Below are 27,452 nucleotides of genomic sequence, written 5' to 3' on the forward strand. Positions count from 1 at the left end.
ATGCTTTTTAATTTGAGGAGCTTTTTCCATATTAAAAAATTAACATGGAACAACAAGCATCTGCTGCGACATTTTTGGTAAGTTAATCCTTTTCTTTTGTCTGGCATTCAGTGACATTTAATCAGAAAACTGGAGACAAAGGCAATTGAATTCTGTGGAGGAGTGAGAGATATAGGCTTCTGCTAGCATTTTTAGTGCCCTTTTGCCTTCTCAGGCAGCAAGCTTTGAGTCTTCATGAGACTGGAGGATTTTTCCTTTTTATGTTTTGTGAAATCTTGTTAATTCTTTCCATGGGATTTAGCTCCAAAACCAAGAAAAAATGTTTCTTCTTGAGTTCAGTGTGCACTGCAGGTACTGTAAATGATAAAGATCTAAATAAAGCATGGGAAATCCTTATGTGTTTAGACAATTATCATGATCAATACTGGGAGGGGAGGGGGGAGTGTGGATTATCTCCTTGAAGCTGCAAGGTGAATCAGCTTCAGAGCTGGTTTTTTGTTATTATTATTTCTGTGTACATTTGAGGTACGTAGGAAAAGCATTATGTGATATGGGATTCAAAATTAACCAAGGAGACACATCTGTGTAACCTCACTTAGATTCTTTCTTCAACCACATCAACTTGCCCCTCCCCTATGGCATCTGAAAAGTACCTCTACGACACTGTTTCAGTAAGCTATTTCTAATGCTTGTCACATCTCAAGAATCAAGTTAAAATTAAAGGCCTGAAACTTAATGCCACATCTATCTATTTTTGTGTTGGTGTCAATATGAATAATATTCACAGCATTTGTAACAAATGATTAGTGTTAGAAAGCAGTATACAGGAATTTCATATAAACAGAAATTCTAGTGTGCAATGGCATTTTTATGTATAATTTCTATGTTACAAGAAATGAAACAAACCTTTTCTGAGTTCTTTGGTTTATTTGTGACAGTTTTAGAGTTGTCCTGAAGCCTGGGTGATAATTTCTTCAATGGATTTATGGATTTTCACTGCTGGTAATCAGTGGGAACTTTCTCTGTTTAGCAGCAATGATAGAAAAGCAGATGTGGAAAACAACTGCAGTAAACCCAGTAAACCTGGTTTTCAAAAATCAACCAATTTATTAAGCTCCCTGCATAATGCTGTCTTTTTTTTTTTTTTTTTTTTTTTTTTACACCATATCATAACATTGGCATAAAGTATCAATCATCACTATCTTATGAACATTACAAGTTAAGCACACCATGGTTGATATCACAAGATAACATAATATATTTCAATCTATATGCTAGTAACCCAAAGTAATTTCTATCCCTGCTCAGAAGGAAATGTGCAGCTGCTTGACCTTGCATTTCTGCCTGTTACATTTTAACTCTGGCTTGTTGTCTCATGCCCCTTAACTGCAATTCATTTGACCACTTCTGCCTTTGTTTCCAAGGTTGGGGACAAGGGAAGAGAACACATTTCTGAAGGTCATAGCAGTAAAGCAGAATCATGATGGGAACACATTGATCAGGAAGGGATCCATAGTCCAACTTTCTTGTAGTTTGACAACAGCTGATCAGGTCACCTATGTCTTTGCTTAGCCAAGTCTTGAAAATCTCCAAGGATGGTAATACCAGACCCTTTCTGGATAAACAATTTTAGTGCTTCACTGTCTACTAACGCAGAAGTTAGTGGTAGGTACTACTTTTTTTAGTGGTGCCAAGTGGTAAAACAAGACCTGTGAACAGATGTTGCTGCTTGAGAGGCAGACTAGGCAATTTCTGTAACTCCCTTCAAGCAATTGTAGGTTGCCATTAGAAACTCAGGGAGCAGAAGCACTGAAGACTGAAAACAGAACCATCCATTCATCTGGATGCATTTAAGTCCATGGGGACTTAAGTCCAGAGGGACTGACAGGATTCGTCCCAGGGCACTCAAAGAGCTGTTTGGTGTCATCACAAGACCTGTCTCAATTAGTTTTCTATGGTTTTGGGAATCTGGAGAGGTCCCAGTTGACTGGAAGCTGGCAAATGTTGTCCCAATTTTCAAGAATGGCAAGAAAGGAGAACCTGGTAATTACAGGCCTGTGAGTCTCACTTCAGAGCCTGGTAATGTTATGGAGAAGATTATTCTGGGAATTATTGAAAAACACTTGAACGGCAGTGCAGTCATTGGTCATAGCCATCGCAGGTTCACAGGTTTGATTTTTGGGTGGTCCTTTGTGGACCTGATGATCTTTGTGGGTTCTTTCCAACTTGGCATATTCTGTTAAGTGGAAATGATGCAGCAAAGGAGAATAGTGACCAAGCAGCAAGCAAGTGCAGAGATGTTAAAACAGGATGAGTATTTTTTCATTCCCCCAAACTGGACACAACAGCAAATCCCTCTTCTGAAAAAATATTTTTAAAAGGTCACATGCATGAAACTACAGAATGCACAGAAACTTCAGAATGCACATATTGAAGTCATATACATTGATTTGAATATCAAGATATAGCCTCAGTATTCACAGGACTGGATTTCATTAGCAGCCTGTTTTTCAAGCAATGGTGGAAGCTACCTGATGCATAAATGCCCAACCTTTCTTCTAATGCCAGGCATATTCTATTCTAAAGTTATCAAATACAGAAGTACAAGAGACCATTTTGCTAGCTCGGTAATATCCACTTCAGTTTCAAAAATGTGGCATTTGGGCACTTGCTAACTGTGTCTGAGTTGTTTACTTCAGTTTGGAGGCAGGCATAGAAACAGAAAGATAACAGAGAAAAATATGTAACTTCATTTTACTAATGATTGTAGTGGCGTGAACACTAGTCTTTATGTCTTGGAAATGTGCATTATTATTTTAAATGTTACTGACAAATGCGTATTACTGAAGTTGTTCATACAATTCAGATTGCATTTCACTTGAGAATCAATTTTCAGCAACACTGTAAGAAAATACATGGGCAACATCTCTCTAAACTTAGAAAGCAAGAAATCTTATCTTACCTTATCTGAATTTATCTGAACAGTGCTCCATAGAAGTGCACCCCTTCTGCAGTCTGAGGACCTGTGCAGAGACAGATTGTACACATTGATGGGAACCTTTGTGATGCTTTATGCTCAGCTAGCTTAGTGGTGGATCCTCTGGCAGTCTGCATAATCTCTGGAGCACATTACCCTGATATATGACAGCATGTATTGAGCTCCAGCAAAATTAACCACCAGGGCATCTGTATTTCATGTGCTACTTCTTCCTATATTCTCCATGTTCCTGCTGTTACACGTAATCCTTTTCACTGTGAAAAAACTCTTCTTAATAATGGTGGTGGTATAATGTCTATCTAAAGAACTCTTACGGGTGTCCAGAAAGAAAAGACACAACATTCAATTAAAGGAAAAAATTCTGCTTAAAGGAAAAATTTTTTGCTTTTTGCATCATTGTTTAGTACTCCATTCCATCAGATCAGTTCAAAAATGCTGCTTTTAATTAAAAAAAAAAAAAAATGTTTAGCTTGCACCCATCCAAAACTTCAGCAAGAGTACAGTGCAGGCTGTATTACAGTAAGGAGGGCTGTAGATACAGTGCTAGAGAAGGGGCTAACTGTCACTCTGTTATTAATCTTAAACCAATGGAAACATGGGCTTTGACTCAACTGTTTCATTAATACACCTCACCTAAAATAGCAGAAATTATGTTGTGTAAGGGAAAGAGAACACCAAGACCAGTTCCTCGATGTTCTGTGCTCCAAAGGACTGCTTTACAGTCTCCTCGTAACCCATTTCACCGAGCCCTGAGTGGCTCTGTGTTTGGCTGTATTTGATTAAGCAGCACACGGTCAGGTCATACACATATCAGAAGGCAAAAGAAGCTACATCTAATGTGCGGTGCATAATACAATTTGAGACGCTGTTACTGTGGTGATCAATATACGGCATGGTGGCATGTCGTGCCAGCGTGACAGAAGTTATTGAAACCAGTTAAGGCAGTCCATCAAGCTGATCCAGCTGGGTCAAACGAGGGGAGCAAGACAGATCTCAGCTACTTGTTCATTGGCTTTAACACGAGTACAATTTTGTGTCAAATGCCAAAAGTATATTTTTTTGTTCTTTTGACACAGGCATGGGCCACCAGCTCAAATGAATGTAAGCCTGAAAGGTCGCGACCTCCTTACTCTACAGAACTACACAGCTGATGAACTGAAGCATTTGCTGTGGATGGCTTCAGATTTGAAACACAGGATAAAGCACAAAGGAGAGGTAAAATCCTCCAACTGACATTTAGGTCACTCAGATGTTGAAATAAATATCGTTTTGAAAGATATTGGGAATTGGCAATTTAGCTGGCTTGTCCTAAACATCATCATCTAAGCTCTTTAATACTGTGAACCACATACTGCAGATCAAAGAACATTCCTGTAAAATGTTCAGAGATATTCTTTAAATACTGCAGAAGACTTTGCAAATGAAAGAGTTAAGCAGTGTTGCATGGCTGGCCCTGTTATTGGCCAATCCCATCCATTTACACATGGTGTGTATGCAGCACTAAATGTAGGAAATAGAAGACAGTTCCCTGTATTGCATGGGAATAAGATTAGTAACAGTTCTCCTTAATGGGAGATCAATTTGGGTGTCAAAATGCAGTGTCTTTGTGCCCCTATAATTAGATCTATCTTTTTAACCTTTTCTGTTGCTAGATGTTCTTGAAGGGCAGAGGAATAATGTTATGTGTTTTTGTTTTTGTTTTTTTAAAAAAAGTTTTTAATTTTCTAATGCTGAATTAAAATGTGAAAGAAGTATTTTTACAGTGGAAAATTGATAATGACTGTAAAATTGAAATGCCTTCAACTCCTGTTTTCCAGTACTTACCTTTAATGCAAGGAAAAGCTTTGGCCATGATTTTTGAGAAAAGAAGTACAAGAACAAGATTATCTGCAGAAACAGGTATATCAGAGCAATGGCACAGCCATGTTTTATTTGAAATTGTGTACTGTGAGTATTACACTGAAAAACACCAGATAATTTTGTATCTAGCAGTTTTTAATTAAGAGACACCTAATGTTTTAAAACAAAAATAGGAAAAGAATGGTAGCTAACGGTGTTTCACCTAGCATATTAATGGCCACTGAAATTTCACCAGATCATTCCAACACATGATAGACCAGAAATCAAGCAACAGGTTAAAGTGAACGTTTCTGATGTAAGTTCTCACCAATATGCACAGTTCCCAACATAAATTTCAGTAGGCATCACAAATTACATCTTGTGGAAGCTCTAGTAAATATCTTTCAAGTGTATTATTCATTACCATTGTCACATTTCAGAGTATGTGTTTAGATGGGGAATCACAGTAATGCCTTGATATGTGTTAGGGAAAAAATAAATTTAACATGATTACCTACATGGGAAGATAACTCGATGGAGACTCAATGGTATTAGGCTAATAAGATGAGGCACTGGAACACTATTGGGATACAGTCCTGCAAACACTGAAACACATGCATATCTTTATTTACATGGTAGTTGCTCTGAAGTCAGTGGGACTACTGAAATAGTTTATTCATGTGTTTGCGTGGTACCAGGAAAACCAGGAATAACTGTGAATTGGTGATTGTCTTCTGAGTACATTTTTACTTATCAGAGAAGAAAAAGCTTCTCATAGGTTAAGGGACAGAAAACTTGTTGAGTATTCACATTTCTTTACAAGACATAAAGGAAAAGGTAAAAATAACGCGAGGAAGAAGATGGGTCATCTGCAAGCATTTCTAATTTTGCCTTCTTATCATATAGCACAGGCCTTTACCTGCTCATCTTGGTCTTTATATAGAATTGTTGTTCCTTTCTGTTTTCTCTAGATGAAGCAGGGATTATGAATGTGTTTCTAACTTGTGTTCCCTCTTTGTAAGGGCAACCTGCCTTTTAATACTGGAGTTTGTAGGCCATTTCCTTGATGCCTGCCATACTTATAATGGCAGGTAATCATGAATTCTCTGAATCTGTTTATCCTTCTTGCTTCTGTATTCAGAAGGAAGCACTATTTAGTCCTTGGCTTTGGAAGGCTTATGGAAGAAAGAAGCTCAGGAAAGCTCAGATGAATTAGCTTAAGGATGGGAGCTAATGCATATAAAATCATCCAAGAAGGATTAAGCTCCAATGAAATAAAACCAAATTGTTTCTGAGTGAGAGCTTCCACAAGGGAGTTTAATGCAGTTTAACTTCTGTGCATTATCTTCACACCTTCAGTTATTTGGTCTTAAGTCCACTAAGCCTAAGACATTGTTTCAAAGGCAGACTCGAGTTTTTTCTGTCCATGGAAACTATGTATTTCACCTACTTTTTGTTATACACAAATTGTCCCTTGTAATTTATAGTTGAAAACAATGTGGGGTCACATGTGTTCCTTATCACTGAATAAGCTCATTTCTTGCCAATTATCTTATGTCCAGAGGGACTGTGCATTGAAGTGGATTGGAATGTTTGCTTATAAAATAGAGGAGTCATCTCAAATAGCTTTTCCCAAAAGCTGCACCTTTGAGATGTTGAAAGAGGTCAGTTGTGGGACAAAGTTCTGGTGGTCAGATTGATCTGAACAAACTTGCAGGAACAATTAGAGAAAAATCAATGTGTTTCAATTTAAAGGAGTAGAAACTGGGAAAAAGCTGGTTGCAATATCTGCTCTATGCAGTGTCTAGAAGATTGCTGCCATATCTGAACACTGTGGAAGTCCTTTCAGAAGTCCTGCTGTCTCTATGCCTCTGAAGAACTCCATTCTTGAAAAACAAATAAACATGGATTTATAATATAACAGAACAGCTGAAGTTGCTTTTCCAATATACTGTGTCTCTAAAATATTTTTTTCTTACGGCAGTGGGACTGTACTGAATAATGTATAGGTCCCTGTGGCATAATCCATGGTCCCTTTACCCTGTTGAACAAATGTAATCTTGTCTTAAAGCGTATTTCTGAAACCCGTATTATTTTACCATTTTTAGAATAGTAGTGGTCTTGTAAGTTTGATGAAGAACTACAAATAACTTCCACAGGCTATTGGTAAAGTAAATCCAGTTTTACAACACCTACTGTATTTATTGCTATCACTGGCTATTATATTGGGAAATGTGACATCTGTGCTATTATACTGGTAAATGTCATTTGTTTGCAGTCAGAATCTCACACCCATTCTGTATAAGATCTTGCATACTTTTTGAAAACAAAGGTATTCCACATGGTCATATATTACTTGTAAAATAAACATCCTCAGGTATGGCATAAAGGTGAATGCCCTGTTTGTGTTATAGCTTTGTTGTAAAATATTCTGTTTGTCAGTGGTACTCTTAAAATAAACAGCTTAAGTTACATTTTAGCTAGCAAATTATGAATAAATCCCATCCTTTCACAGAAACTGAATGTAGACAGTATGTCACAAGGAAGAAACAGAGTTACAACAATGCAGGCAGAAAATCCCTATGTACCTTCTTTCCTTCTGACAGGTTTATAGAGGTTTGCTGCCACTGGCTTCATCAGAATTACTCCCAGCTTATGCCTCCTACCATGGGAGTGAGGGGAAGATGAAGGCAATGCCTGAAGGCTACTACATACTGTCACAGAAATAATTGCATCACTTCGCATGTTCTAATGTAGTGGGGATGATATTACATGGCAGAATATATAGTATGTTTTTTCATTAGAGTTGCTGGTGTTGTTTAGCTTGGCTACGTTACAAAGTGGGCAAGAGCACTCTTTTAGCTTACTCTCCAGTTAGAGGGGTCACTTTAAAAATGATTATTGGGTTTCAGGCTTCTGCTTTAGGAATGCTCCTGTAATTGTTAGCTAGAAACATTCTTTGTTATCAGTCTAAACTGAAAGATACTTGGTAGATTGTACATCCTGCAGGGAGGCAGGCATCCTGGCAGTGAGGAAACTAACAAATCTAAATCTCGATTCTTGAAATATAAAACAGGATCCTTCCTTTGAGTTTGAGAAGATGGGTGTATATGGCTCCTGGTGATAGCAAGGCAGCCACATAAATGTGTATCCAATGTATGAACAAGAGGATTCTCTTTGGCCCACTTACCCAATGTAGCATCAACAGGTTGGAATGGAAATTTAACCCAGGTCTGTACAACCACCAGAAGTCATGTCCTCAGTAAAAGCATTTGCATAAGTGGGATCAATAATACCACAGCCTGGGACATAAAACTGTCCATTATTTACAAAGTAACAGCAGTAAGAAGTTTGGTAATGAGATAATAATCTATTCTGTCTCCCCAGTATGAACATTTACAGTGGTTTGTTGAAGATACCGAGATCCATATAAACACTTAGCAAGTGGCTTTGGATATAACCAGATTGCAACAACAAAGAGGATTAGATCTTGCAGTTTAACATAGCACTCTGGAGTGTGCTTTTTTGCTGAATATCTTCAAAAGTCTTTTTTTTTTTTTTTTTTTTTTTTTTCCCTGTCAGTAGTCTGGATGAAAGAGTCTAAAGCATGGATACTTCCCCTGCAACTACACAGCAGCTAGAGCACAGAGCTCCTATATTTACAGATGGAAAGTTTTGGGTGGAAATATGTTCTCAGGCCCTACACAGATGGCCAGTTCATGAGCAGAAACCCAACACATTAGGACTCTGCTATGTACACAGACTCCAGGTGGCGGATCTGACTAGGCTGCCTGACGCCTGGCAATTCTGAATAAGTGTCCAGATTCCTCTTTATCTACTTGGGCATCACTTATAGAAAACAGAACCTGTCCATGGGAGTCTGCCTGGACTGTGAAACATCAACCAAAGTGTTCTCATTTAGAAGCCTGAAGTGCAGAGCTGTTGTATTGTGTGGAACTTCCTGGGATAAACCACTGACATTATCATATATAACTTTAAACAAACAAACAAGAAATCTGTCAGGAAAAGTTACTACCTATAACTTTTCATCCATGAGATCTTGACTTAAAAATTGGCATTGAATAAACAGGCTGTAATGTCTAGGCACCAGTTAGCATGCACATTCCCATAAATGCAGTGTTTGTGGCTAAGCTGCAAAGAGGAGGTGAAAGTATCTGGGGAAACCTAAACATTTTTTCCTGCCTTAATACAAAAAGGCTTCTGAATAACCAAGAAAGAAGGGTGAAGCAGCAAGCATATTGATAATGTTTTTCTGAAAGCAAATAGTAGCAGTAGAATAAGTGATGCTTCGTTCTTAAAAGTTTGTTGGGTCTGAATCCAGTCTCACTGTGATTTGGAGCAATTCTTAATAACGACAAAGGGAAAGTAAGGTCAGGCCCATTAGCAAAAATAAATATACACTGGATGGATGGAACAGAGAGTTGCCCTGAGGGTGGGATCTGGAACATCATTGCTTTTAATCCTACTTTTGGGGAAATTGAGGCCATCAAAAGGCAAGGTTTCATTTTGAAGTCTGGAGACTGGCTGAACTGATCCGAATTAGAGGACCTCACCTCAACCTTGCTTCCCGCATGGGACTGAATTTAATAAGGGCTTCTCTGTGCTAGGGGCCCCACTGTGCGGCCCACACCTGCAGCCTGAACTTCATTGCTTGGTGTTAGCTGTGAAAGGTTTTAGTGTTCATTCCTGGTTTGATCATTTTTGAAGAGTAGTTGTGGGGTCAATTTTTTAATCTTTGACGTGCTTTTACAAACATCACGTTAAGGCTGCAGTCCTGACGATGTCTGCAGTGCCATCTAATGGCTACAACCAGCCCAAGCAGCTTTTAATCTTTTTGCTTCTTAATTTTTAAAATAAAAACAGTTAGCACCTCCAAGAGATCACATTATGGTACAGAAGGGCATCTCCACTCTTCTGTGCTGTATGCAGCCTTTCTCTTCACAACAATAAAAATAACCTGGCCTTTTATCTAGCTTTTTGTCTCCTTAGAGGCTCATTCCTCTGAGGGTTTGTCTCAACAAGGTTGGTGTGTCCACATCAGGATTCTCCAGAATTTCCTCCACAGTGGGTATTAGAGACAAGGCAAGACCTCCCTGACAGTTTCTCTACTAGCAGGGGGTTGTTTTTATGTGGAAAACTGTTCCCACTGCACAGTAAATGCCTTACAGAGCTACTTACAGCCCAGTTCAAACCCTCTTCTTCATACTTTCCCAGTGGTAGGATGCTGTGTCCTGTGCTAGGCCTGTGCTAAACCATTAGTGAAAGTTTCTAAGACAACCCCCCTCAGGGCCCATCCAAAAAAAAAAAAAAAAAAAAGCTGTTTCCTTCTATGTTTGTGTCAGCTGGTCACTTGTGATATAGCTTTCTTGTGGTGGTGCGATGGAAATAAGGCACGATGGAGCCTGAAATTTGCCCTTAGTGTGAGATTTGTCAGTCTAAAATACTGTCAAGTTTCCCAAAGTGTTTTATATTCTTAAATGATGCTCAAGTCTTTCCCTGATTTCCTGTTCAGGAACGTATTTCAGTCTTCAGACCTAATCCATCTGGTTCCTTGTCTCACCTTGTAAATTCCTTACTATTGCGGGGTGGAGGGATATGGACAGTGCCCAAGATCTTTCCTTGTGTCCCTGTCATATCACTGTTTTTAAGACACTTGGTTATTTGTGACCCAGCTTTAGTTTATAATGATATATGAGGAAACTTAAGGTCTTCTATCTGAGTGAATATCCTTGCAACTTCTTGCGAGGATGTAGACTTAGACCTAATGACTCAGATGGTCCTTTCTAGTTCTGTGATGCAAAGTCCCTTGAAGTAGACATCATAGAAATTCGGCATGATGAATGGGTTACTCAGCTCTTAACGGGAAACCACATATTTCAACAATATGTAGCCTTGCAGCTTGAATGACTGGTCCTATGAAAACAGATCAGATCTCATGCCTAGAAATTTTAGCAAAGCATCATATCTGAGGAGTTTTATTCTAACACATTTATTTGCATCTCATGGTGCCTGACTTTAAGCATTTGGATGGCCTGCTGACTTTTCGTTTTATTGCTGTGAATACCTTTTGCATGAAAACTTGGTTGTAAGTATGAGGTGCTGGTGTTTAATTTCTTTTTTTAATTTGTCCTCATTGTAGGATTTGCTCTCCTTGGAGGACATCCTTCCTTCCTTACAACACAAGATATTCATCTGGGCACTAACGAGAGTCTCACGGATACCGCAAGGTTGGTAAGATGTCACTTGACTGATCATTGTATATCTGTTAGATCACAGAACCATAGAATCATTTATGTTGGAGAGGATCTCTAACATCATCTAGTCCAACCTTTAACCTAGCGCTGCCAAGTCCACCATTAATGTTTAAGGAAGTAGTTGGTCAGGCTGAAACCTGTCTTGCAGGTTTTTCAAAGTTAATATTTTCTTTATGGAAAATGTCAGAAGGCACTCCAAATTCTTAAATATTTACAGGTCAGCTCACAGAAACTGTAGCTCTGCACACCATCAGTCCAACCATTCTAGCTCTCCAAAACATCTCACAACAAGAAACAATTTTATTGAATTTTGGTTGTGGAGTGATGACAAGAGTGACAGTCACACAAGCAGAAACATATTACAAACCTCTGTAGGACAGCTCCACTGATAATGGCACATATATTCAGATAAGACTAGAACCTTCTTGTCCTGTTGCTCCTCATGGAGACAGAAGTACAGCTGACTGGTAAATCAAAAAAACAAAATCAGAAAGCAAAGACTTTATTTATCCTAGTTATAGTAGCTGCTGATGAACTCCTGCAGGGGAGCACTGAAGGCCACTCTGATCCCCCCCTTTCAGCAGCACCGATCTTGGCCAACACTTTGCAGCAAATTTTTGATGCCATGTGCCTTCCTTCACTGCCACACTCACTGCCAGGACTGCTTGGAGGCTGGGCTATGGCATCACTCTCTTATCAGCACCTGTGGAAGATCTTAATCATGCTAAGTCCCACCTGCATACAGGAATGGGTAGCTAGCAGTCTATCCCCATTGCCCTAGCTGGAAAGAACTTAGCTCAAAGTAGGCAGAACATGAGGTTATCTTCTGCAGATGCCCTTTCTATTTTTCAGAGCCCTCCATATGTTAAAGACTCACCCAGCCTCGGCATTGTGCTTCTTTCTAGAAAGCCCTTTTGCAGCCTGGGGTTGATTCTCTCAGGCTCAGCCGTTGAAATGTTAGTAGCATCTGGAAGATCCTTTTTGTTCTGGTGAAAGATATGCAGTGTCAGGTTTGTCAGGCTCAAGTCAAAACATGCCATCAGCCAGACGAGGTTCCATTGCCCTGCTGTGTATTACAGTTTTCACGGTCTAGTGGGAGAGATTGAGAACTGTGTGGCTGTTCTCTATCTGAGGAAACCCAAGGAAAATGTAAGAAAAATATGAAACACTAGAACATTTAAAATTTTCATTTCCTGCCTTTAACTGCTGAAGTGGAGGACATATGGGTGTTGATAGTAGAAAGTCAAAATTTCAGTCTCTTGAGGCGTGAAAATGCTGACTTCCTGCTAGGTATATAACTGCCAATATCACAAGAAGCTGCAACTATAGCATTAGACGTTTCAGTGAAACTGTCCCAATGACTTGCTTTAGTAACTATGAGTTTCAGTGATTCAAAAATTGCGGAAACTCATGAGCCTACAGAGGGACCAGATTAATCTGAGATTTCACAGTCAAGTCTGAGGTATATTAGGTCACTGCATCCACCTGGCCAGTTCAGAAGAGCTGCCAGGGGATTCAAACACATCCCCTCAAAAGAAATTCTTCATACATCATGGCACATTGCCCCAGTTTAATTACTTTGTCATATTAAAGGTGAATGGAAGACATTAAAGGTAGCTCCCCCTAAGTGATAGAAGTATTATTCTCAAAGGATTTCCCCTCTTCTTCATTCCAGCCTCCAGGTTGGAGAAGGATGTGGTCAGGGCCCTTGTAGAGTGATCCTCTGCAACAACCTCTCCAAGCACCATTGCACCAGGCGCATAATGCCATTGTCTGGAGGTTCTCTGTTGTTCACATACCAACCCTATGGCCAATCCAGCCCTGTTCTGATCCACAAAAGGACATGTCTTCTGTAGACTTTTTTTTTCTTTTTCTTCCAAAATAGGGTAATAAAGGGCCATTAAATCTTTGGTTTGCAGTATCTTGAATGACCTTTGCTTGCACAAGCAAAATGGAAGAGGAAAGATGGACAGACTCCAAGAAATAAGGCAAAAGGCAGAAAGAAGCAGATCTTCCAGCCATTCCAGAGGAGTCTCCATTTGGTAGAGAAAGCTCCCACTTCCCGTGCAAGCCCTCACCCCACCTTTTCCCTGTCACTGCTTCCCTCTTCCAGGTCAAGTTGCTATTCAAGACCCTGACCTGGGGATTTTTCTGCTCTGCTGAGTCACAGCACTTGCCTATGACAGCGGAGAGAAGGCTTTCCCAAGTCACTACAGAGCCCCACGTGCTCTGCTTCAGTCCTGCTCTCATTAGTGGAATTATTATTGACTTTGCATAATCAAGACTGAGTAGTTTACCCACAAGAACAACCTGATTATAAATTCCTTGGTATATATTGTGAATGAAGGATGACATGCCAACCTCATTCAGTTAATGTGAGAATAAAAAAACAATGCTTGTAGTAAACCGAGAGGGTATTTAAAATATTTACAGCTTTGTGTCTAGGGCTCCGAAGGCCTTAGAAGTACTTAAGATTGAGACTTAAAGCAAAGGGGACACAGAGTTATAAAAGTCCACGTTTTTTATTATAATTGCAGCAGGTAAGGGTTGAAAGCATTTCTGCTGTGAACATATTTTTAGTGACTTATTACTTGGTCATAATACAGTTCTTCCATGCTTCGCAAGACATTTACATTTACACTGACACAGTAGCAAAAAGTTACTACCCATTAAGGAGCTCTAAGCCTTTCAGTGTTTAGCATGTGTGATCCACGACGTGAAATGAAATATAAGTATTGCATCTGTTTTTTCCAGTGTAGAGAGGTTCTGTTGTGCACCACTATAGCTCAGTGGCCATAACATTCAGTGGCAGTAATAAAGAGCTCCTAGGATGATTGTACAAGTCCATTGGCATTATCAGGGGATGAATCTCTCCATCTATGGTGGGTGGGTTTACTTCTTACTAAGAACAAGTCTACAACATGCCTCTTTACTACTATCAATGACAATGAAGTAGTCTTTTCAGGAAATTAAACCTTTTGAACTGATACATACTTTCAAAAAATACGTAGAATACTTCAAACTCTGGATAACAATATTTTACCCAAAAAGCACACAAATGCTCTAAAATCACAATATTGGGTTAAAAAGTTCAGAGGTAACGTCAAAAGACATATTCTTATTTGTGTTTATTTTTGAATTCCATGGGGGATACAGCTGAGCAAAACTTCACAGCTTTTCTAGGTAGAAATAAAACTTATTTTGAAAAGATTCATATGTAGCATTCCAATGTACTCATATATTTACAAGCTCTGGGATTTTGAAGGTTAAGTTTATAGGCTCACAAACAACAAACAAACAAACAAACAAACAAAAACTTGTAGCCGGTGATAGCATAGGAACCTTAATAACTCCATCAAATGCAAAATCACCTGATAAACCTATGCTTACTCCCCCTCACCTTCCAAAACTTCATCTTCACTAAAGACTTTTTTCTAACTAGATCTTTTTTACTATGCAATTCCAGACTTATAGGGTTTCCTTTACATTGTTTTGCTTACAAGAGACTTCATTTCATCAGATAAGCTCTAGATTTTTGGCTGGATTTAATTTGGTTTTGATTTCATGAAAGATTATCCCAGTTTCCATCTGGACTTCCTCCTATGAGATATGATATCTAGAAATGCTAGAAAAAGAACAGTCTGATGTCTTTCTGGTAGGAGCCCAATAATTCTAGTACCTACTTTCAACAGGGTAAAGATGGAAATGCAGCAGTATTCACTAGTTTGTCATTGATTATGACTGATTTTCCTCTACTGCCATACCCCGTAAAGGAACCATCTTCTTGAAATGCCTTATCTGTCATGTGAGGTAGGAGTCAGCTGACCTAATATCCTATAAAATGTCCAAGATAAATGGGCAATTTTTCAATGTGATTGCCTCTTTTCCTTGTCTGAAGTGGAACTAGATATTTCTTGTTTAGGGTGGACACCTATTAGATGGCTAACAACAGAGGTCATGCATCATATCTCTGATGGCTAGTTCAGAACAGGTTTTCCAAAGCCATATGCTTCAAGCTAGAATAAAAGAATCCAGACAAACAAAATAATAGAAATCACGAGCCAGGAAGAAATAGTCACACAGACGGTGTTCCAATAGCTTACAATCAGTAAATAGTTTGTTCAGTTCCTCCTTTACACTTGTGGCTGCTATCAGCAGTCTTTCCTTCAGAAAGAGCTCTACTGGGAATCTTGTAACATTTTTAAGAGTTTTGCTTGTGTAAGGAATGTCTGATGTCAGTATAAAAAAAATTGTTACTGACTTACTTAATCAGGAAATTTGTCTGTGTAAAGGCCATGTGGTTAACAGCTATATTTCCACCTGAGGAGGTATCAGAATCCTTTCTGGCTAAACAGAAAGAAATACTGCAACAGTTTTTCACAGTCTTCTCTCCAGTCTCTTCTTTTTTGTTGTTGTTGTTTTAAGGTCCTATTAAAGATAACATTAAAGCACACAAAATGCTACTTCAAAGTCATGCTTCAGGGCTTGATTAAAACAGAAATGCAGAGCCACAATCCATGTTTAATTTATCTAAAGAATTCAGAGCACACTGAGTATGCTACGCTAATCTACCATGCTAATCTCTGACTCTTTCACACTTTGGCAAACGAGGCTAAAGCCAGAGTGGCACAGTGAATCCTGCATGCCCCTATCCATATAATGAGTTTCAAACTCGGACATTACTTTAGTGCTGATATCAGGAGTGTCAATATACAGATATATAGATAGGAGAAAGAACAGGCTGGTATTGTTGGCCTCCTATTCCCATGTTTGTTAAGATCAGTAAATGACTGTGGTGATCTAAGAAAGATCTGTAGTCCTAATCCTCACAAAGGTCAAGATACCATGCAGAGGCACTGTAATATCCAGTCAATACTACATTTGTTCTTCGATGAAAGACTCAAGAAATCTTATCTCCTCCAAAGTTACCGAATTCTTCAAGTATTACATTGTTGTGCAATCTCTTATCTTAGTTCATTTATTAACGTAACATAACATTTATTGATGCTCTATCTGTAGCTACAATCAAAAGCTGAAGAGAAACAGCAGTAGTTTTCATTTACTTGCTATGGTCTGTTAATAAGTAAAACTGCTTGCTTATTAGCAGCTTGTTAAATATCTGCATTTAAGTGCTTTATGCAGGCATCATACATTATTCAGAAAGCTGAAAAAAAAATTGATTCATTACCACTTCTCATTAATATTTATGCACTGCACATTGAAGGGTGCAAAAGGGATGTATTTATTATGTTTGACTTGGATATCTTCTGCTGTCCCCTAGGGTGCTGTCCAGTATGACAAATGCAATCTTGGCTCGAGTTTATAAGCATAATGATCTGGACCTAATGACGAAAGAAGCCACAATCCCAGTAATCAATGGATTGTCTGATTTATATCATCCTCTACAGATTTTAGCTGATTACCTAACTCTTCAGGTAACAATATAATCCCTGCTTAATAACACTGAGAAAGTCAGGTTCAAAACTGTTTAGTCCTAGGTTTTTCTAAGTGGTAATTGCATGACACTTGTTATTTAAACAGATCTTTATTCAGGAATATAATTAAGAAACTTTTTAATTTAAAACAATTACTTAGTCCTACCTGCTGTAGTGGTACTGAAGTTAAGCATAAAATTAAGCATAAAATTAATCATTGGAATTAGGCTGCAATTTTAAAAATGTGCAGGGAGGGTTAAATACTAAGATAAAGGTGAGATGCTGGCTTAACCAACACTAAGGGAAGTTTTGCTACTGACTTTAAGAGACTCAGTAGTTCACTCTTGATGCTTCCATAACCCATGAACAATGTAAAAGGAGTCGTTATCCATATATTGGGAAATTGCTTTGAATTTACTTTGAAAAGCCAGTTAATGCTACCGGTGCAAATCCCCAATGTTCAGGCTCTTAAACCTATTTAAACTTTGCTCACATCAAAGAACAGTTAACAAAGATCATATTTTGTAGCTCTAATCTAATGAAATATTTGGTTTGACAGCTGGATGACATTTTACACATAGAATGCCAGATGTTTATCTGTGAACAGAAGGACTATGCTGTTTTACAATCAATTGAGGAACTAGCTTATTAAAAAATATTGGTGTACTGCAGGGCTGGTTGACAACGTTGATGAACTCTTCTGACCTTGTTTGCTTTCTGAATGAATAAGAATCACACTGCTTGAAAAAAGGAGGGTTAGAATAATTTCCTGATTCATTCAGCTGTGTTTCTCAGCTGTCAAAGACTCTCCTGTAGGACGTTTGGTATATGGAAAAGATCTAGTGAGAGAAATAACAAATTATACATGCCTTTAACTTTAAATACTGAACCATTCATATGTTTAGTGAAAATACTTTTTTGTTACTTTGATTACTATTTTTCTTACAATTTTCAATAGTAAGAATGAAGAGACTAGCAAAAAAAAAAAAAAAAAAGTGAAATTGAGATTAAAATGCTTTGCATACCTCAGGATACGTGCATGTGGGAGATTACTTTGAGCCAGCTTCAGTGAGCTGTTAAAATTATGTAAGATGGTAAGTCATAATGAGAACATCATCAAACACTGTAAATCATCTTTTTATTTAAACACTGTGCAGCTGTAAAACTGATGTATATTATCACTGTGTTTTGGGAGGTTCTGTCTTACAAACACCTTGGTTATTAGCATTTTAACAATTGAGAACAGCAAGTTTCACCAGTAATCGTGACTCCTAGGCTCCATAACTGTTGGTATCTCTGCCAGTAAATCTTGTTTCATCCACTGCTCTTGTTCATGCCACTGACTGCAGCACCAAACTTCAGTGTCGTTGCCCTGGATTCCATCTCTTGTCAATGAAGGGAGGCTGCTGAGCATCTCAGTTACCCTCTAGAGTTGTGTCTCTTTCTCCACTGAATCTGGGAGAAACCTGCTGAGATTGGCTGAATGGGTAGATGCCCCGTTGATCATCCTGACCTTCTCCTCTACTGAGTCCCTGAATAGGGCAGAAATTGTAGAAGCTCCAGGTGAACATGCCCCAGCAGGGTGGGCTTTCCCTTGGTTGGAATACCCAGGACAGCAGCAGCAGCAGTCGCTGTCCTTGTTACATCAAGCACTGTGGATGGAGTTTTTGGAATAATTGTCCCTGCCCATTTGACATGATGAGGAAACAGGATTATAACAGCTGATGCTCAAAAAGAAACATCCAACGTGGAGAGGTATTGTGATAAACTGAGCACTGACTGAGGTCTCCGGGAGTGACTTTGCTTTTGGACAGCCATGGAAGCGTTTTAAAATTTGCAACACTTTCCCAGTCAACCTGCTAGCAGAGCACTGTTTCCTCCAACCACTCCTATCTCTCCCCTGACCTTTCCATCATGTTCTTAAGCTCAGAGTTTGTCTGAGCAGCTGGATAGTTGCCCACCTTGCAGAGGGCACGCTGCACTTTACACTCTTGCTTTCTTACCCAGGAGGCAGGGAGGGAGCTCCCAGCAGCGCACTGCGGGTGTTGGCACCGTGTGCTCTTTTCCTTTCTGCCCTTCTGCTGCCTTTGTTCTTTTCTGCACAGTATGTTGAGGTGAAGAAGGCTGGTCTTACAGAACCTAATAAAACAGCGTTTCACTCGTGTAACGAACTTTACCAGTTCACAGAAGTAGCATTAACACTTGAAGAAGTGGGAGCCACAGGGTCTAGTTGGTGCTTACCACAACCAAACTTCTCATGGGATTCTCTGCAGGGTAAGAAGATGTTATCTGAGCACTCCCTGCAAGAAGATTAATATGGGGATGTTGAATAGCACCACCGATTCTTTATATCAGTTAGAAATTCATATATAACATTCGGACTGCTTTTCTGCAATGCAAAAGCAATTTATTTGATTTATGCATGCATGCAAAATACAATAGTGGCACAGACTGATAGCCTTATATTTACATATGGCTACAGAATTTATGCAGCTGATTTCTCCTAAAAATGTCTCTTCATTATCTCTGCAAATACTTTCTTGCCTGTATTTGGCCTCTCCCTGCTGTCAGTACACACCCAAAATGTACTTTTTTCTCTTCTTTAATCTCCCTTGGTGTTTTTCACTGCAGCTCTACAGGCATATTGGCCCTCTTCATGTTTAGCACATCTTTATTCCTCCATTTTCTAAATCCTGTTAATTTTTCCAGACGCTTTCTTGAATCTTCTTCAAGAACTTCCTCTGCCTTGTTTCCTGGTTTGTTTTGTCAGGTTGTCTTCCTGCTTATGGCTTCTGATTCCTATTTCATATGTGCATTTTGTGTTTGTTAGTTTGTTTGTTTGTTTGTGTATTCTAGCCCATTCCCCAGACATTTTTATTACTGGGTTTATTACTGGGGCTGTCTCTTTCTCGTTCTGTATTGAGGGTGTTCTTGTCAGGCTTCAAATTGTCATGAGTATTGGGGTGAGATCCTTCAGGTTCAACATCCTCTTGCCCAGTGCCTTCTTCCTGAGCAACCTGCAGCCCCTCACAGGTTTTCAGTCTGCGTGGGCTCTCCCCTTTAATACTGCGGTCAGTATTAATGTCCTCTATTATGCCAACAGGTTTGTTTTCCTTACCATACCTGTTGCATTCTTTCTAAAACTTGGTTTGTGCTGAGTTTGCTCTCGACTTGAAACCCACTAGAAATGGTTGTAAACATTTTGCAACCTGATTTGGAGAGCGTGGGGGTTTGGCCTTAAAAGACGACAATTTGGTGTGCTGCTGCTGTGCACATGGAGGGCTGTTTTATGTCCCTCTCTGTGCTGAAGAGGTACAACAGCCGCTTCCTGAGCCCACCCACTGCCTCTCAGTCTCCTGGGCAGAAGCCATGGCTCTCAATTTCTGTTCGGCGAAGCTGGGCTGACGGGCAGCATCACACAATTTGTATTCTGGGGACAAAGCAGGTATTGACATTGATTCAATTGATATTAATGCCACTGGCCAAATCAGCTAGCTTGTAGCTGACTGCAGGATGGCCAGACTGGTAATTAGAGTGGATCCATATGCCACTAGCTTTTATGTCACTGGTCTGAAGGGAAATTTCTCTTTCAGAAAGAAATGGTTGGCATAAAGAAATGTTTAGCATAACAAATACATCGGGGGTTCCTTTTCAAATAGTGCAACAAATGACAGCAATGCCCTGTTTGAAGGGAGCTGCTGTCTATTCTCAATCTTTTCCCAAACTGTAACCCAAAGAGCTCAAATTATTATAATCTTTAAATTCATCACCATCAGCAGCAGCATTATTCTAACAATTGGAAATTCCAGCTAAGATCCGGACTGATCCTCTGGAACACACTGTTTCAATAACCATGCCAAACACTGAGGTAGGAATAAAATAACTGGTGCAGCATATGCCTTCCAGGATTGCCCTGGTTTTTATTTACCAGGTCACGCTGTCTCCCAAAGGGCTAAAGCTTTGACTGTCCTCTGCTTTCCATTTAAAATTTTGATGGACTATTGATTCATCATTCAAAAGCTTGCTTTAATTGAGGGCTGCTATGACCATTGAGGCCGAATGTTTCAGAAGGAACTTATAGTGGTGTCAGAGTTTCTGCCTCGCTGTAAGCAATCCCACATAGAGTCAGACATGAAAGCCCCTAATTAGTTAATTAGTTAGTCGTCTCTAAACATACAACAGTGCCATACTGTTGAGCATGCTTATTTTTTCCCCGTGGTTTGGTGCACTGATACACTGCAACCACGGAGAAGAACAGAATGAAACATAGCAGAAGAAGCAGGAGGGTGAGAAAGTTGACTGTAAAATTGGCATTAATTATTTAGCAGGGATTTTTTTCATGAGAATAGCAAAACCAGGTTTTGTTTCACTGAAACAGCAGTCATCAGCTTGCCAAAGAGTCACTCATAAGGGAGAAGGACTCTGGATTTTCTAAATATTGTTTTGTGGTTTTACCAGTAGCCTAAATATTTTGAAGTCAGGTCCCAGATATAAAGAGAAACTGCAGAACACCCAATCAGGTAAAATCCCTGCATTAATATAACAGAGTTTGGAAAAACTGGGGAGTGATACAAGGGGAAAAGTACCTTCAGAGGGCCAGGTGAAAAGATTATGGTTTAACCTTGATCATTACAGTCATGGGAAACACTTTTTGCAGGTTTCCCTCTGTGTATTCGATCAAGCATGTGCTACAAAATAGAAATACAAAATGTGTTATTGTATTGCCTTCACTGGTTATGACCAGTGCAATCCTCTCATCTTTCTCACGTTCTTGGATGCTGGGGATGTATCAATACAGGATGCCCTGCAGCAAGTATGCACTGAGGATAAGCACCAAAGCCACAATCAGAGTGAGACGGCTTTAAGTGAAGAGGTAGGAATTGCAGCAGTTGTTTACCAGCAGCAGCACAAAGCCTAGCACACGATGTAAAATAGGCTCCACTGGCATGCACACAGCTTGATTCTGCCTTGACTACGACTTCTTCCATTAGCTGAACATCTTCATTAAGGATAGCTCAGCTATGTCCACTACAGCAGTCACGGCAGAGGTGGCTTTGCAATTTGCAGTGCACATTATGAGGGTTATTATACAGACATCTCCGGTATTTTGTATTTTATCCATACCAGCTAGTAGCTAGGGAAAACAGAGGAAAGTATTTAATATGCACTGTGCTTCTTTTAATGCAGAGTAGCAGCTGGTAATAAGGTGGAGGTTATTTAACATAGCAGTGTATTTGTGACTCACTAGTCAGTGCTTTGAGCATTACAGGCTGTGATGTCTATTTTTAAATAGTGAGATCAAAAGAACTGAGGGTTCTCTCATTTGCTCCTAGCTGTGGGTTTGTGTCTCAGCTATTGCTAACCCCTCGCTGGAAACAGCTCCTTAAAGAAATGCCTCAGTTTGGCCTTCTCCTAGGAACATCATTGCTAGGAGATGTGGAAGGATTTTGAACGATGCTTAGAGACTTGCAGAGCTGTTCTACTAAAATAACTTCCATGTCCACAAGGTCCTGCTTTGCTCTCCCATAAATGATGCCCTCGCATCACAGCTCTGCCCATGAGCCTATGGTTGTCTACAAATCAAAAAGCTATAGTTTCACGACATGATATTTTTAGCTTTTAAACTGTAGGCAGCCTAGGACTCTTAGATTTAGATTTCAACTGCATTTTAATGGCATTAAATATTTCAGATGCTACTATTTTTGACTCAAAATTGTGCTCACTAGCAGAAACGACAGTAAATTTGGTCTGCAACAACTTTACAATCATTTGTTTAGGAATGGCTGCTGCCAGGAGAGGGGCATGCAGTTCCAGCCCTTCTCCTGTTCAGCCTTTTGGCATCTTTGCTGAGCCTTCCTGCAAGGTAGCCTGTCAGTACAGCTCTGCAGTCTGGATGCTTATCCTCTCTGACAAGCACTGAACCACGTCATACAAAGTGTTGAAACACTGTCTAGCTTCCAGCTAACACAAGGCAATAGTATTGAGGCCCAGTTTTGAACTAAGAATAAAAGGCTCTCCAACGTGCCATTAGCCTTTCGAGTCATGAGGTGGAGGAGTACAGAGCAGGCATAGAGAAGCACTTGGTTACATCTCTGCAAGTTTTCTGGTCTCAGCTCAAGTACCTATAAACTTGCCTATTTAAAACAAGCCTTGCTAAAGGGCTTCAAATTGTCATGATCTGCAGATGGGTGCTGCTGGTCCTCTTGTTCCTCCTTAGACCTTATCTGTTGGTGTCTAAGGGCCAGAGTAGCTGCACATGTACAGGCTGTGAGTGAAATCAGGCAAAGCTACAGTTAACACTGCAGTGCTGTTCCAGGTTAGGGTAATCCATACTCTCATAAAATCACTGCATTCTTTGGCATCATCCTTTTTCCCTGTGTCATCATCTTGCTCCATTCTCCTGGCACATAACCCCAGGGCTGTGTGGTTCATCTGGCAGGAGCACTACGGTGGTCTGGACGGACTCACCATCACCTGGATCGGGGATGGAAACAATGTCCTCCACTCCATCATGACGAGCGCTGCGAAGCTAGGAATGCATCTGCATATTGCAACACCCAAGGTAAGAAAGGTGTGGGCATGGAGAAAGAAGGGCAAACCTTTGATTTTGCAAGATACAAGAATCAATTTAGAACAAAGAATTAACTGATGTATCGGTATTTCATTCTGTAACTGATGAAATACATTTTCCTTACTTTATCGGAATGCTTTCTACCAGTTTATCCCCAAAATGAACTTTCAACAAAATCAAAGTAATTTCCTGAAGCTTTACAGTGCTGAATAACATGCTTTTTCCAAAGGAAAATGGTTCAGTCAGTATTTTTCTACTCATTAAATATCTTATGTATGTTCCATCGTGTTATCTATCACCTCTTTTGGCAGGGCTTTGAACCAGACCTGAGAATAATGAAAATAACTGAACAGTACTCCAAAGAGGTATGAGACCAAGAAACAGCCTGTTACAGTAGTTTGAATAGTTTACTTTTGCTATAAATGAAGTTGAAGTTTTGTGATTTCCTGATCTTCCTTGTTTTATTCACATTAGTATGGTACCAAGTTGCTTCTCACAACGGATCCATTGGAGGCTGCAACTGGTGCCAATGTCTTAGTTACAGATACATGGATAAGCATGGGACAAGAAGAGGAAAAGGAACGAAGACTAAAGGCATTTCAAGGTTATCAGATTACAATGCAGGTAAAAATTCAGATTTCATTTTTGGTTGATCCTTTTACAGATTGCATTTGTAAGAATCAACTTCAACAAAGCATGGGTTTGGTGTGGTTTTGAGTGGAGCTATGGGGAAAAACAAACAAACAACAACAACAACAAAATGTGCAAACCTTACTTCAGCTTGAAAACTCACAAAATAACAAGTTTTGGGTTAATATGTACTCTTCACATGGCAGGCCTCTCTCAGAGCTTCCCAATGAGATCTAAATCCAGAACATAACCAGTGCAGGAGAGCTAATCCTTTACTTTTTTATAAAACAAACAAACAAACAAAAACAAAAAACACTATTCCTAACCTTTCTTTTTTTTTTTTCTTTTTTTTCTTTTTTTTTTTTTTTTTCTACCAGAAAAGATCCCTTGCATTTTATTTAGTAGGAGCAGCTCACAGATTAATTCATAGTCTGGGCATAATCTGGAACAATTTTGTGTCTATCTGCCAATGTATAAAGCACAGAATAAATGTTTTTAAAAATCATCTAGTTGAAGTGCATATCAGAATAAAAACAGACATAATATGATGTCGTAAACTATTAATTGTTCAAGATAAAAAGGACATTTTCCTTGCTGATAGAATTACTGCTGATTTAATTGACTGTATTTTAACGTAAGTTCATAAAATACTATTAATGGGTATGTCTCTGAATTGGCTTAAATCTTCATTGTTTATTGATATTAGATCAATGCATGTATATTATGAGTGACAATATCAAAAGGAAAAAAAAATCACAGCCTTTTAAATAATGGTTTAATGTGTTCTTGTTGAAATTATCTATAGTATTATATTATTGTGTGACATTCGAATACAGATTTATTGATCTGTACTTTATCGATCCACTAAGTCACTAGAGTTTTTACTTCCTTCTAAAGTCAGAGAAATAGAAGTAAAAAATGGAATTTGTGAAAGCAGCACTGAACTCTTACTGACTTCAATGGGAATATTCCCACCTTATTCACTGATAAGCAATTCTTTTGATGTCAGTGGAATTCTTCTGAGTTCATCATCAAAGTCACTAGAATGGGAGCTAATGTGAAATTTGTAAACCTTTTTACCAGTTAAAGTTTTCATTAATGTAATAGCATATGTCTTGATTTTTTTTATTCTTTTTGATCTGCAGACTGTGAAATCTGCTGCTCCCAACTGGACATTTTTACATTGTTTACCAAGAAAACCTGAAGAAGTTGATGATGAAGTGTTTTATTCTCCAAGATCACTGGTTTTCCAGGAGGCAGAAAACAGAAAATGGACAATTATGGTATAAAAAGGAAGATAACATGATTTAGAGGTTAGGTCAGCTTCTGTCCTGCCCTACTTTACAGGCTTGGATTCAATATGGTCTCTCAATAAACCATAAATATTAATACACATATTTCAAATGCACCCCGCTGCACATCATGGTTTTGACTGTAGGCAACATATATTTGTAGCTCAAATACTTCTGGACACAAATGTGACCTATTTTGATAATAGTCTGCAGTTGCTTGACCCAGTTTTTATCACTAAGTGAAACCTGAAGTATAAACTGCAATTTTATTTTCTTTTATTTTTATTTAAATCACCAGATTTACACTAATGATTAACTTAGCTGCTCCATTTTAAAATGTTAAATGCTGAGGTCCCAGGGACTGTTCTGACAAACTACAATTTCCCAAACACTTAAAGCAGATGGTGCTAGAGATTCTGCATTTTTTTCTCAAGAAAAGCTGCCACTGAAACCAATGGGAACTTTCCCTGAGAAAGCACCACAAGAGCAAATCTTTGAGGGACCCTGCAAAGTCATGGTGTGTGTGATACTGTGAGATCCATGGGAACCATGAGAGGACACTTGGCACTTAATGTAAACCATAACGCCTCTCTCAGCATTCCTAGAATTTCAGAAAATTGCTGCTGGATCTCAGTAGGCTCTTATTTATTGGTGGCGTTAGAACCGTCATGTTGACAAAAGCTAGTGAAAACTTTGAGATGAAAAACCAAACACAAATGGCATTAACATAGCTCTCAGATGAACTATGAACTCTAGATGTGCTTTAAATTAGTAAGCGGCTGAGTATTGTATGTACCAAAACATGAGATTCTGGACACAGTGAAAATTATTAACAAATTTTATTAAATTCAGTGCGGTGTTTTGGCCTTAAACTTCTGAAAAGTGCTCATACTTTTTATTTTATTTTTACAACGTTTAATGACCCTAAAACAAACACATAAAAAACACCTTTACTTTGGGTTCAAACTACACATTTTGTTTGGTTAAGAAAAGTGTCAGACTTGTATTTTATCAAGCTAAAAAATAAAGAATGCACAGGCTTTGTTTGTACCCTATTTTCTAACCCTTCCAGCTCAGCTAGCAAACTGAAAAATAAATTATTTGTGCGGCTCTGGAATGGGCAGCAGTGGGGGGCTGCACAGCTGTGTGTTCAGTCCCCACCGTGTGCCTGGGTCTACCTGTCACACTGAGTGGTGCTGTGGGGAAAGGAAAGCCCAGCAGCAAGAGCACAGCCCCTGTAAATCCTGGGCCAAAAGAACAATGTACAGTCAGATATCTCTGGGAAACCACGACAGGGTGAAGCAGGTAATACCTTCTCAAAACTGAGCAAGAACAGGGGCTCATTGTGTGTACAGGTGCAGGGAGGACAGCAAAGCTGCCTCAGCACTATTTTATCTAGCTGACTTTCCTGTTTCTCATTTCATGGCCCAAGGGTTTGTTGGAGCTGTGTATCAAATACTAGGGGGGAAGCAGGAGGGGCACATGACAGATGATTAACCTCAGTGAGTATTTTCCATATTTTACCACAGAAAGTATAGCTAAACTGGGATCCATTTTGAAGCCCTTATTCAAGCATGGCTGTTGCTGATGCTAATGGCAGCTCTACTGAAATCTGCAAGCAAGCCCACCTGCTGTTTTGGTACCTACAGCATTTCCTAGGAGCAGCTGAGGATACAGTATAGCACACCAAAAGGCCTCAGCTTTTGGTCTAAATGTGCATTGTCTGAATTTGTGCTAGGCTGTCCATTAATATATTTTGTCTGCACTAAAAAAAACTATCAGCTGTGATACAGAACATCCTAAGTGATTTTCAGCTCTTTCCTGATTCATCATCAGAAATTCTAGCAAATAAATCTAAGCGTGCACTTTTTGTCAGGCCAATAACTCTCAACACAAGACTTAGAGCTAGAAAATATTTTCCCCTTATTTATTTTTATGGAGTATCTGTTTCCAAAATGATTGGATTTTTTCTTTTTCCTCCTCCTCTAGGCTGTCATGGTTTCCCTGCTGACGGATTACTCACCACAGCTACAAAAGCCTACATTTTGATGCTTGGATTCCAGCCAAAAGAAAAAATGGCAGAATATTCTGGTCCGCAAATATGTCTATCTTCTTCAGAAAGGATTGAGGCAATGAAGGATGCTTTTAATAAAACTGTGTGGTTAGCTCTGCTGAAGTATGTAATATTGCATTACATTTGTGAAAATGTTTGAGACAATAAATGCCATTGCAAAAGCTGCTTCCTGTCTAGAGCCTCTAAGCTGTGTACCTTCTCTAATGATCAGCATCGCTGAAAAATTTCCAAAGTTGTTCTTTAACGATTGGCTCTACCAGCATCAGAGGCATATTACAATCTGCTTTTTTTTTTCATTCTTTTTTTTTTTTTTTTTCTATTTACCTTGTAGCCCTGTT

The 27,452-nt window shown here is 39.1% G+C and overlaps 1 protein-coding gene across 1 annotated transcript; it reads left to right on the forward strand.

Moving 5' to 3' along the window:
* On the forward strand, window positions 1–27,095 carry OTC (ornithine transcarbamylase; the record flags this gene model as incomplete). The annotated part of the gene is made up of 10 exons (XM_082751591.1): window positions 1–77; window positions 4,075–4,213; window positions 4,816–4,897; window positions 10,998–11,085; window positions 16,394–16,547; window positions 22,987–23,109; window positions 23,430–23,483; window positions 23,593–23,742; window positions 24,894–25,031; window positions 27,030–27,095. 10 exons carry the CDS (start codon window positions 1–3, stop codon window positions 27,087–27,089), a joined length of 1,065 nt encoding a protein of 354 aa, XP_082607717.1. The 3' UTR covers window positions 27,090–27,095.
* Window positions 27,096–27,452: the final 357 nt, after the last annotated feature.

Source organism: Aythya marila (assembly GCF_965140915.1).
Source record: "Aythya marila genome assembly, chromosome: 1".
NCBI lineage: Eukaryota > Metazoa > Chordata > Aves > Anseriformes > Anatidae > Aythya > Aythya marila.